Raw genomic sequence first — 13097 nt, 5'->3', positions numbered from 1 at the left:
ATAGATTCTGTCCTCTTCAGCTAAACATCCAGGCAGGGTGTGAGATCAAGTCTGGGAGTGCACATGACCTGCTCTGAGACTCAGTGACAAGATCAATCATAACAGAGGTTTAGGTACAGGGCTCCCTTGCACTCTTCCCAGAATAAACAGACTTTGTGTGTTTGAATTTTTTAAAATTCTACTTCAATGACTGGCTTTGGAACTGGTGGTGGGGCCTGCCATTGCCTTCTGTGTACTGGGGTAGTGTGCATGTGCCATTCCCCTTGACTGGTGCTTTGTCCTCTCACTATGTGGTTTACTGGTTATAGACATTGTGCTTCCAGGCCTCGTTGGCTTAGCCCAGTTTGATAACAAATGTCAAGGAAATCTTCTCAAACAAGACAGGCTAAGGGAGTTGGAGTCAGAAGATGGGTTATGTTCACGGGTGAGGGAAGAGTATGCCAGGCAGAGGCACAGTCCAGGGATACAGAGTTGGGTTTATACATAGATTGAAGCACTAAGTATGCAAAAGGGAATGATGAGCAGTGTGACTGGTTGGCGGGGGTCACCTGAATGAACTCTTGTCCTGAGGGCGATGGAATGGATCGATCACTCTGAGCTGGGCAGACCTGGATGGCTGCACTTCAGTCCTTTTGAGTTATGGAGCAAGATGAGTGACTTTGGAAAGAAAAGGGATTGCAGGTCCTGAGGTGCTGAAGTTCTGGAAGGTTCTGAAATTGAAATCTCTTGGATTTGAAGAACTCCAAGGTGGGAGCCAGGACTCCTTTCTGCTGTGAGGCATGATTGCTTGAATTATGGTGATTATAATTCCTTGACCCAGGCCTCGCTACCCCTTCTCCCCACCAGGAAATACACCATATCCCAGCCGCTTTGGCACCTAGGCATTGTAGTTTTTCATGGGACAACGCTACTCTGACTGGCTGAACAAGCTTACCAGGTCTAGGAGTTAAATAGCACCCACCAGAATTCATGGTGGGTCTAGGATTCATTAACGTCCTGAAACCTTAATTCTACATTTCTGAAAGTTCTCTGCTTTTCTCTGAACCCATAATCCTATCTAGTTCATGCCTGTTTTTAGACCCCTGTCTTCTCATGCCAGCCTCTTAATTCCACTTTGGAGGAACTCCATGGTTCCACAAGAATCCTGGATGAGGACAGTCTGAGACGATTGGTCACCTATGTGGGAAGTTCTCCCAGACGGTCTGTGCACCACACACCTCCTCCAACCCAACTCCCCTTCCCCCTCAGAATTTCCTAGGTAATGCCTGGACTTTTCCCACACTGGGAACTCAGCTTGCTTTCTCCCCAAGTCCCCTCCCCTGGCTGCTCAGCCCCGCCTCTTGAGCAGCGGCTTTGCCAGTCTCCAGGCAACAGTCCTGGCGCTGTCCCTTGTGCTGAAGCTGAGTTCCCCATGATGTCAGTAACAGGGAGGGCTCAGGGCATCCCCAGCCCTCCCATAGATGATGTCATATTTTGCCACTTTCCTTTGCCCACTTATCCCATAACAAAGCCTGCATCTCCCACCCAATGAATCAGCTTCTGCTGTGCCATCTTCCCTCTGCCCTATCACCTCGGTTCAACCACCCACTCTGACATCACTGCTCAAGCTTCCTGGCACTTACTTCTCCCTGCTTCCTTGAGCACGCTCTTCTCCAGTCTCTGCACCAACCTTCAGGTCTTAATTCAAGCTGGATCTTCCACCAGGCTCACTCCTTGTTTCTATGCTTCTGGAACATGGGAGGCTAAAAAATAAGCTTACTTGAGCCTAAGGATCTTGAGGCCAGCGTGCACTACAAAACCATCTAAGAGGGGCATAATCAGTCGCCTTAACCTGGCTAGGCCTTTGACTACAGCAACAAGAAAAGGAAAGGAGCTGGACAGTGATAGCACACACCTTTAATCCCAGCAATTGGGAGGCAGAGAGAGGCAGGTGGATCTCTGAGTTCAAGGCCAGCCAGGGCTACCTGGAGAAACCCTGTTTTGACAAAGGGGGAAAAAGTGAAAGTAGAAGGATCAGCCTCGGCTACATAGTGAATTTGAGGTCAGCATGAACTGTGTGAGAGCTTACCTTGTCTCAAAAAGTAACCAATACAGAACTGGAGCGATGGCTCGACAGGTTCTAGTCCCATTATTCACATGGTGGCTCATGCTTTAACTCCAGTTCCAGGAGATTAGTCCCTCCATAGGCATAGCATGTATTCAGTGCACAGATGTTTTTCAGGTAAAACATATGTACATAAAAATTTTAAGCCGGGTGGTGGTGGTGCATGTCTTTATCCCAGTGGTAAGAAGGCAGAGGCAGGTGGATCTCTCTTAAGTCTGAGGCCAGCCTGGTCTACAGATTGATTTCCAGGCCAGCCAAGGCTATATGGAGAGACCCTGTCTTGAAAACAAACAATTTTAAGTAGCTGCTATGGGTTCTAGGGAGATGGATCAGTGCATTAAGGTGACTATCTGAATTTGACTTTCTGGGACCCATATGATAAGAAAACAGATTTTTGTTGTTGTTTGTTTGTTTGTTTGTTTTTTTGAGATATGGTTTCTCGTTAGCTTTGGAACCTGTCCTGGAACTAGCTCTTGTAGACCAGGCTAACCTCGAACTCACAAAGATCCACCTGCCTCTGCCTCCTGAGTGCTGGGATTAAAGGCATGCACCACCACTGCCCGGCAAAAGAACAGATTCTTAAAGTGGTCCTCTGACCTACCCAAGGGTGCTGTGGCAAGTGTGTGGGTACGTGTACACCCACCCACCTAAATAACTAATGTAAAATTTTAAAAATGACTGACCTGTACCACCAGCACTTTGAGTGTGGAGGGGGATGGTGGACATGAGGATCAATGGGACTTGCTGCCTAGCTTCTCGTTCAGTGAGAGACTGTCCTAAGGGGTTAAAGTGGAAAGTAAGCCGGGCAGTGTTAGTGCAGGCCTCTCTTTAATCCCAGCACTCGGGAGGCAGAGGCAGGTGGATCTCTGAGTTTGAGGCCAGCCTGGTTTACAAGAGCTAGTTCAAGGACAGGCTACAAAGCTACAGAGAAACCCTGTCTCAAAAGAACAAAATACAACAAAAAATTGCAGAGTAATAGAGCACATTGGACATCCTTTAGCTTCTGCTCTTACACAAACACAAGGGTCTTGAATATGCTGGGCAGGTTCTGTATTTCTGAATGATGCCTCGAGTTTGGTGTTCTGAGGCATTCTCACTAAACGCATCCCCACAACCCCTGGAAACTTGTTCTTTAGCCTTTTTCATGGTGAAAGTAGCCCTACCCAGAGCTGTTTCCCCATTGCAGCCCGTTGGGAATGTGGGGCGATGGCGCCATCTGCTGGCAGAGGTGACAGCTTTATGTGGCTATGAACTCACCTGGCTTTATTCCTGTTTAGGAGAGGGCTGACGCAGGAAAACATGAGTATATACACACACACTTATGCATCTCACACGGTGGGAATAAAGTAATCATGGAGGACGAGTTCCTGGGATTTAGGATTTTTGTAATGCTAGGATTCCTTTGAAAAAATGGCTGGAGCTCTTGGTGTATGGAGCTCTTGATTGTATGCTGGGTCTTCCTCTAAGCTCTTCTAATTAATTAATTAATGAGCCGTGCCTCTAATTCCAGCACTCAAGAAGTAGAGGCAGGCATATCTCTGTGAGTTTGAGGCCAGCCTGCTCTACTACTGAGTTTCAGGACAGTCAGGGCTACACAGAGAAACCCTGTCTTGAAATTAAAAAAAAAAAAAAAGCAAAAAAAATGAATGAATGAAAAGAATGAACACAGAATGACAGAGGCTAGTTAGGACTATATGTATGAAATACATGTACAGAAATATATCAACTCTCATGCTGTGTCCGTGTTGTGTGTATGTGCGTATGTGTGCTGGGGGTAGAACCCACAGCCTTTTGCATGCCAGCCAGGAAGCTTTTTATTTTACTTAAAAAAATTGTAAAGTTGTTTTGTGTGTGTGTACATAAGTATTTTGCTTACATGTATGTGCACCACTACCTACCTGCCTGGTCAGAGGAGGGCATCAGATTCTCTGGAACTGGAGTTACAAGTGGTTGTGTGTGCTGGGAATTGAACCCATGCTCTGCAAGAGCAACAAGTACTCTTAACTGCTGAACCCCTAACTCTCTTGTCTTTAGCTCCTAAGTTCTGGGATTGCACGTGTGCTCTACAATGCCTCCCACCCCCCTCCAGCTCAGTCTCCTAACGTTTGCTATATAGACCAGGCTAACCTCCCACTTCCAGTGCTCCACCTGCCTCTGCCTCCCAGCACTGCTGTCGAAGGTGTGCAACAACTGGCCCAGCTCAAGGTTTTGCTGTTGTTGAGATTGCTTCTCTAGGTAACCCAGCCTGGCCAGAAACTCACTGTGTAGTGTTGGGTCTGTTCTCTGACTCCACACAATCCTTTTTGCTCAGCCTCTCAAATCTTGGAATTCCTGGGGAACACCCCCTGAGACAGGGTTTCTCTGTGTAACAGTCCTGGCTGTTCAGGAACTCCCTTTGTAGACCAGGCTGGCCTTGAACTCACTGAGATCTACCTGCCTCTGCCTCCCGAGCTGCTGTATTTTATACAGTAGGAAAAAAACAAAAACAAAAACATGTCTTGAAGTGTTTTAGAATTGCATTTATTGTGTGTCCGCACACGCGAATTTGCAGGAATCAGTTCCCATTCTTGTGGGTCCCAGAGATTTAACTCAGGTCATCGGTTTAGAAGTAATCTTCACTTGCCATCAGGAAGCAATACACCCCGGAGAGGGGTGGTTTTAGGCGTCGGTTGCCATAGCACCCTGTAGCTCCCCGGTCACGTGATGCGAGGCAACATGGCGCTGTCCACTGTGGCCTCAGCCCACGTGGTTCCGGGACGGAAAATGGCGGCGGCAGGCAGTCCTGCTTCGCTTGAGTCCGCTCCACGAATCATGCGGCTGGTGTCTGAGTGCAGTCGTTCCAGAGCTCGGGCGGGCGAGCTGCGGCTGCCGCATGGAACTGTTGCCACTCCTGTGTTCATGCCTGTGGGAACACAGGCCACCATGAAGGGAATCACGGCGGAGCAGCTGGCTAGCCTGGGCTGCCGCCTCTGCTTGGGAAACACCTACCATCTGGGGCTGAGGCCGGTGGGTGGACTCGATCCGGGGGCGGCGGCGAGGGGGCAGCCAGGCCGGGTCGCGCCTCGGAAAAAGCCAGCCTCCTGAGGCTCACAGTGCTTGGGCTCCGCCTGGTCTGGCGAGAGCTGCGGGCTATCGCCTAACTTGGCACTTGCTTCCGGTATCCCAGGGTCCGGAGTTGATCCAGAAAGCCCAGGGTCTCCACGGCTTCATGAATTGGCCGCACAATCTGCTGACGGTGAGTTGGGGTCGCCGCCCTAGGGCGCTGCGTTGTGGTGAGAGGTCCCCAATCTCCATCTCCTGACAGCTTCTCGGCGTGGTCTCTGTCCCAGGATAGCGGCGGCTTCCAGATGGTGTCCCTGTTCTCCCTGTCCGAGGTGACTGAGGAGGGCGTCCGCTTCCGCTCGCCCTACGACGGCCAAGAGACACTTTTGAGCCCAGAGAGGTCTGTGGAGATCCAGAACGCTCTGGGTAAGAAAACGTTGCTGCATCCCTCTTCACCTTGCCAATAGCCTCAGGGCCTCAGACCCACAGGTGGTTTGGGAAATCTACAAATTTGACTCATTCACCCAGCTAAAATAAGAATAAAGAATAGGTCCTGTGCTAGGTGTGTTTGCCGATGCCCTGGACTAGGTCTCCAGCACAGTGAACAGACCGAAACAAAACAAACACATGAAAAAAAATGTGTGTGGTGGCAGCTTAGCGGGAAGATTGTTGCGGGTTCCAGCCCTGCCTGGGCTACACAGTGAGAACCTGTTTCCATCTCTGACTTGTGATATCTGTAGTGTAAACAAAGTACCAGATATGTAGTTGTCCTTTTTGATTTGTTTTTGTTTATATCTGTTATGCCCAAATTCACGAAGTCCTCGCAAAAGCCAACAGGGAGACTGAGTCCTGTATGTAAAAGCAAAGAGCCTTTATTTTAATCAAGTTTGCAAACTTGGTCTCTCTGCACATCCAACGTATTGGAATAAACAGAGAGCCCCAAGCTCAGTTAGACTTAGGTTTTTATAGTAGTAAAGGTGGGGGTGAGGGGTTTCAGAGGTTTTAGGACCCCTGATTGGCTGACATTTGTCTAGGTGTGTTCTGGTGAGTGTGTTCTGGCAGGTGATCCAGTCTACAGAGGTTGGAACCTTAGGTATTTCCTTTGAATGGTCTGTTCTTGGGTGGAGCTCAGGTAATCTCAGCTTGTGGTTACTCCTGCAACCAGGCATTGCTTCAGGGTAAACTACTGAGACTCAGGCCTCTTATTAAATCAATGGCCAGAGTTCTACTCTGGCTGTGATAGTGGTTGGAAGTAAAGAACATCCTTTGGGTGACCTGCCCATACTTAGCTTATCATGGCTGGCCCCCACAATATCTATATATGTTGTTATTACTTTTTTATTATTATTTTGTACAGGGTCTCACTATGTAGCTTTGACTGGCCTGGAACTTGTTATGTAGAATGGTAGACCAGGCTAGCCTCAAACATAGAGATACCCCTGTTTCTGCCTCTGGAGTGCTAGGATTGAAGACAGTTGCCACCACACCCAACTGTTACTGTTCTTAGTAACAAATTGAATTTAATGAAATAATGGTGGCAACAACATGAGATAGGGATTGCTTTAGGCCTCTTTTTTTTCCATATATATAGTTTTGTTTTCTTGTCTTATTTTTGAGACAGAGTCCTATGTAGTCTAGGCTGGTCTGGAACTCACTCCCTCTTTAACTGAAGTTGACTTTGAACTCTCCCTCCACATCCAGAGTGGTGGGTGTACAGCCAAACGCCACCATGCCCAGTTTTAATCTGAGCTGGGGCTCAGACCAGGCAGGGCTCTATGCACGCTATATGATGAACACTCTGCTTCCTGAGCTGGATCTACAGTCCAGGACAATTTATATTGTTTAGATTTCGCATCATGCTGGAGCCTTGACACATGAGCTCTAGCTCCTCTCCTTTGTCTATTACAGTCTCTGTCCCAGAGCCTTCTTATGGAAACTGTACCTGTTATACTAAGTGGAGCCTACCTGGCTGTGTGACATGTGTTTCTTTGGGTCCTTCTACTGATCTTAAGACAAATCTGTTCTCTTGGTGTGGTGTCCTGTTTTGCTTTCTATTGCTGTGGTAACATCTTGACCAAAAGCAACCTGGGGAGGAAAAGTTAATTTCATATTACAGGTTTTAGTCTATCATCCAGGGAGTCTAGGCAGGGGCTCTACCCCTAGGCATGGCCCTAGTTCTTGATTTTAGACACAGGGTCTCCCTATGCTGTGCTGGCTGCACTGAAGCTCAGGATCCAGGTTCTCTGAAAGAGCAGCCAACCCTCCAGGCCCCAGCCTCAGGCTCCTGATTCTTCGGCCTCCACCTTCTGAATGCTGGGATCACAGGCCTGAACCACGACACCTACTTTATGCAGTGCTGTGGATGGAACCCGTGTCCTTGTGTGTGCTAGACAATCTGTACACCCACCGAGCTATAGCCCCAGGGTCCAGAGCATAATTTCAATAGTTCCCTATAAAACTGGATGCAGTGCAGGTAGCGGCAGGGGGATTGGGAGCTGGAGAACAGTCTGGGATCTATGGTGATAATTTTCAGAGATCAGTCTCCTCTTTCCACCATGTGGGTTCTGTGGGTTGAACTTGGGTAGTTAGACCTGGAAGAAAGCACATTTAACTGTGGCGCCAGCTCACTGGTCCCTAAGGCTATATATACAACAACAACAACAAAAACCAAATAAAAAACCCAAAGAGGTTTCCTAATATTAGCATGATGACAAGTAGGTGGTGGTCCCTGCAAGGGTCCTCTGCTCCCCCTGCCCCTCACCAGAGTGCCCTCTCACCCCTAGGCTCTGACATCATCATGCAGCTGGACGATGTGGTGAGCAGCACAGTGACAGGCCCTCGAGTGGAGGAGGCCATGCAGAGGTCTGTGTATGTGTGGGTTGTGTGTGCGTGGGTGAAGGATTTGGGCCGTGTGCTTCTCTTACGTCTCCCTAGCCACTAGAGGTTTAGTGACCTGCCTGGGACCTTCTTGCAGGTCTGTGCGCTGGCTGGACAGATGCATTGCAGCCCATCAGCATCAGGACAAGCAGAACCTCTTTGCTATCATCCAGGGTGGACTGAATGCCGACCTTCGGACCACTTGCCTGAAAGGTAGAGTCGGGTACAGGTAAAGGTGGCCCAGGTCCAGGCAAAGGACGATGCTTTGGCCATAGCTGTTAACTGGCAAAGGACGCTGCAAGTGCCAGATGCATGCGGCAGTGTGCAGTAGGGCCGGCCTAGAAAGTGGAAGTAATGGAGACAAATACTGGTCCCAAGTTGAGTCTTTGTTTATCTCCCCTCTGGTTCTCTCCACCATGTGGATTCTGGGGATGGAACCCAAGTCATCAGGCTTGGCAGCAAGTGCCGTTGCCCACTGAGCCCTTTTCACATATTTTGTTGAAATACTGCATCAACTTATGACAGGCTTTCATGTGGCCCAGGCTGCTGGGCCTCACTGTGTAGCAGAGGACGGTCTTGTACTTATCCTCCTGCCTCCACTTCTGAATGCTGAGATCACTGGCATGCACCACCAAACTCAGACCATTTGTTGCTGAGCTGAACCCAGGACCTGATGCATAATACTCAAGCCCACTACCGAGTCACAGCCCTCCCCACTTTTTGAGACTAGTTCTCACGTAGTTCAGGGTGGCCTTGAATTCCTGATTCTCCTGCCTCTCGAGTGCTAGGGTGCCAGGGGTACATTTGTTCTCTGGCTTTGGAACCTTGTTTCTAGAAAACGGTAAATTCAAGAGTACATTTGGCTTTCTCCTGTGTGAACTGTGGGCCATGGGCCTCTTCTGATGATCAAAGTCGATGAGCTGGCTGAGTGGCTGGAGAAGCTTGCTGCCAATACTCACAGCCTCGGTTTGATCCCTGGAACTCACGGGTTCTGCAGGTTGTGCCCTGAGCACTAGGTGATGCATTCATATCTCATGATTACATAAACAAATGTAATACAAATGAGCCTTGCGTTCAGTCAGAGGGCATTCAGCAGTGGCAACGTAGGTCCCCAGCAAGACTCGTTGCTTCTGTCTCTCCCTTCCTTGTAGGGCTGTGTCTCGGGGCAGGGTCTTTCCTAGGGAGCAAGTGTGGCAGGGCTTTCAGATGGTCACCCTCATTATAGTTGGAAAGACTATTATTGGAAATGGGATTTGTTTTGAGGGGATGTTTGCTGGTGATTGGATGCAGTGCCTTGCCCCTGCTAGATGAACACTCTACCACTGAGCTACACCCCTGCCCATGGGTTTACTACATCTAAACTGCTGAGCATCCTAGTCCTTCCTGAGGTTGTGAGACTGTTACAACATTCCCCGCCCCCTTTCTTTCTTCCTATCTCTAATCTTTGTTTCTTACAATTTTTGAAATTTGTCATTTAATTTTTGAGACAGGATCACCATGCCTGGAGAAAGTTATTTTTATTTTATGTGTATAATTTTTTTCTGTGTGTATACCATATCTATGCAGGACTCAAGAAGGCCAGAGGAGGGTGTTGGATCTTCTGGTACGGAATTGCAGATGGCTATGAGCCATGTGGATGCTGAGATCTGAACCTGGTCCTCTTGAGAGAACAGCCAGTGCTCTTGTCCTCTTGGCCCATCGTCTCCCTACCCTCTCCCTTCCTCTTTTTTTGTTTTGTTTTGTTTAGTTTTTCAAGACAGGGTTTCTCTATGTAACAGTTTTTGCCTGCCCTGCTGCCCTGGAACTTGCTCTGTAGATTGGGTTCACCTCAAACTCACAGAGATCCACCTGCCTCTGCCTCCCAGGTGCTGGGATTAAAGGCGTGTGGCACCACCGCCTAGCTTTCCCTTCCTCCGTTATGTAACCCAGGTTGTTCTGGGACTCACTGTGTAGCCCAGGTTGGGACAAACTCTTGATCCTTCGGCCATGGCCTCCTGAGTGGCTGGGATTCCAGGGTGTATCCAAACAACTGGCTCAAGGCTTTGTTTTATGGTTTTATGGTAAATTAGTGGAATGTTCCGCTGAGGGAAATCCAGCGTGGTGACTAGAGTACACTCTGACCTTTGGTAACATCACAAAATCCTAAATCCTCCTAAGCTGGGGCCATGTGTTCTTTCAGAGATGACCAAGAGGGATGTCCCGGGCTTCGCCATCGGAGGACTGAGTGGGGGAGAGAGCAAGGCGCAGTTCTGGAAGATGGTGGCACTAAGCACCTCCATGTTGCCTAAGGACAAGCCAAGATACCTGATGGGGGTTGGGTATGTTGGGGTGAAGGAGACAGAACCCCAAGCCCTGCTGTGGGGAGCAGATCCTGGGGTTCCCATCCCACTCTGGTGGATCCTTCTGGGAAGAAGGGTATAGCGTTACTGGGGAACTAATGAAGTGGTCAGGTAGGCTATTGCCTGATGCTAACAATGTTCTGGGGCATCCTCAGCTATGTATGGAATAAGAGGCAAGCCTGGGCTACATGAAACACAGTCTCAGTACAAAAATAGTAAGAGAGAAACTTGGCTGTCATCTGAGATGTAGTTGGGGGTGAAGGGAGGCCTGGGAAACCCTCTTGAGGCTCACTCTCTGTTCCTTATCCTCCCATGGCTGCACCCCAGTTATGCCACTGATTTGGTAGTCTGCGTGGCTCTTGGATGTGACATGTTCGACTGTGTATACCCCACACGGACAGCGGTGAGGCCCGACCCGGGCAGGGGACTGGAGGGCTTGGGAGCCCATGCCATTCATGATCTTGACCTTCCTTGCCTCCAGCGCTTTGGCTCCGCTCTTGTACCCACTGGGAACCTGCAGTTGAAGAAACAGCAGTACGCCAAGGATTTCAGTCCTATAAACTCGGAGTGTCCTTGTCCCACCTGCCAGAAGTAGGTCTTAGAAGTTGGGGGCTGGAGGGGGGCGGGGCTCAGGCTACATATAGCCACGAATTCTGTGACCCACAGGCACAGCCGCGCTTTCCTGCACACCCTGCTGCATAGCGACAACACCGCAGCTCTGCACCACCTCACCGTGCATAACATTGCCTATCAGGTGGCCTTGGGATGGGGTCAGGGACAGGGTAGTGTGGGCACTGGAACAGGGGAGGGAGGGGCATTGGCTCTGAGGACAGAGTATGCTGAGGTTGTGATGGGGGCCTAATATGGCTCCTTTTTATTTGAGGGTGTGGTGTGGGTCAGTGGCACAAGTTCCCTCTTTGGGGGTATAATGAGTTTGGGCCATAAGGACCTTGTGAGTATGCTTCATCTAGAGGGTGTGACATGGGCAGAACCCTCAAGCATGACCTGTTTTGCCTTGGGTTTATGATGAAGGGGGGCTCTTGGCACATCTGGTGCCTTGTGGGTACTCTTGAACTACTGGTGGCCTACACCCAGGTGATACTGATGCCCTCCCCTGCAGCTGCAGCTCCTGAGCACCATGCGAAGCAGCATCTTGGAGCAGCGCTTTCCTGACTTTGTACGAAACTTCATGCACACCATGTATGGGGACCACAGCCTCTATCCTGCCTGGGCTGTTGAAGCACTGGCCTCTGTGGGAATCACACTCACGTGACCTGGATGCTGGGGAGGACGCTGGGGCGTGGGGGTACTGAAGGATTGTTTTTTTAAAAAAGATTTTACATTGCTGCTTTTTGTTTTCATCTGAGATCTGGTGTCTTCTTGGGAAGGTGGCCTGTCTATCTTCTTCCTGGTCCCAAGCTTCACTGTAGTTGGAGGTCTCTCTTCTCAGGAAGAAGTAACAGGGAGTGGAGGTGGTTCCATTGATTGGGTCTGTGTGGGGAGGTCTGTGGGGGGGTTTCTGGGGGGAGGTCTGTGTGGGATCCCAGAGAAAGGCAGAGCCAGACAGGGTCAGAGAGGTGGCCCTGAGGGCTTGAGCTTGAGTCTGATGGCTCTCAGCAGCAGTCCTGGCTTGAGAAAGGCATTAGTTGTTGGATAGCTGCAAGTTCAAGGCCAATTTGGTTTTCATGGCCAGCCAGGGGTACTTTCTCAACAAAAACAAAACAAAAAATAACCATAGCATCAGTGGGGTACTGGGGAACTACCAGGCACACACAGCCCACCCTTTTTTTTTTTAACTTTAAGATAAGGTTTCTCTGTGTAGCTCTGCTTTCTTGCATCTCACTCTGTAGACCGGGCTGGTCTTGAACTCATAGAGATCTACCACCTGCCTCTGCTTCCCAAGTGCTGGGATTAAAGAAGGTGTGAACCATTTTTTTTCTTCATTTATTTTTTTAACTTTATTTATTTTTTATTTTTTAAAATTTTATATGCATTGAGTTTTTTGTTGGTAGTGGTGTTTTTTGATTTTTTTTTTTTTTTGAGACAGGGTTTCTCTGTGTAGCTTTGAAGCCTGTCCTGGCACTAGCTCTTGTAGACCAGGCTGGCCTCGAACTTATGGAGATTTGCCTGTCTCTGCCTCCCAAGTGCTGAGATTAAAGGCGTGCGCCACCACTGCCCCGGTTGTTTTGGGTTTTTTGCTTTCATATATGTCTGTGTTAGGGTGTTGGAGCCCTTCGAACTGGAGTCATGGACATTGTGAGCATCCATGTGGGTGCTGAGAATCTGAAAGGGCAGTCAGTGATCTTAACTCCTGAGGAGCTATCTCTCCAGCTCCTATTTCTTTCCTTTCCTTTTATTTTTATTTTTTTTATTTATCCATGTATGTCCACACGCCAGAAGAGGGTGCCAGATCTCATTACAGATGGTTGTGAGCCACCATGTGGTTGCTGGGAATTGAACTCAGGACCTCTGGAAGAGCAGCCAGTGCTCTTAACCACTAAGCTATCTCTCCAGCCCCCTTTATTTTATTTTATTTTATTTTATTTTTTTAAATATTTATTTATTTATTTATTATATATACAATATTCTGTCTGTGTGTATGCCTGCAGGCCAGAAGAGGGCACCAGACCTCATTACAGATGGTTGTGAGCCTCCATGTGGTTGCTGGGAATTGAACTCAGGACCTTTGGAAGAGCAGGCAATGCTCTTACCTCTGAGCCATCTCTCCAGCCCCC

General features: G+C 48.9%; 1 protein-coding gene across 2 annotated transcripts; it reads left to right on the top strand.

Annotated features, from left to right (window-relative positions):
• The first annotated feature begins 4809 nt into the window (after window positions 1–4809).
• On the top strand, window positions 4810–11728 carry Qtrt1 (queuine tRNA-ribosyltransferase catalytic subunit 1). 2 transcript variants are annotated; one of them, XM_048446494.3, is made up of 10 exons: window positions 4810–5110; window positions 5271–5339; window positions 5434–5572; window positions 7930–8008; window positions 8121–8236; window positions 10203–10341; window positions 10690–10765; window positions 10844–10953; window positions 11029–11116; window positions 11483–11728. In XM_048446494.3, the coding sequence occupies exons 1-10, from the start codon at window positions 4820–4822 to the stop codon at window positions 11633–11635; spliced, it is 1260 nt and encodes a 419-aa protein (XP_048302451.3). In that variant the 5' UTR covers window positions 4810–4819; the 3' UTR covers window positions 11636–11728. The 2 variants fall into 2 exon arrangements, with proteins under 2 accessions (XP_048302451.3, XP_085545978.2); XM_085689852.2 differs by lacking the exon at window positions 11029–11116.
• Window positions 11729–13097: the final 1369 nt, after the last annotated feature.

Source organism: Myodes glareolus, chromosome 4 (genome assembly GCF_982192425.1).
Source record: "Myodes glareolus chromosome 4, mMyoGla1.1, whole genome shotgun sequence".
Classification (NCBI taxonomy): Eukaryota; Metazoa; Chordata; class Mammalia; order Rodentia; family Cricetidae; genus Myodes; species Myodes glareolus.
This window is presented reverse-complemented; position numbering and strand designations above follow the sequence as displayed.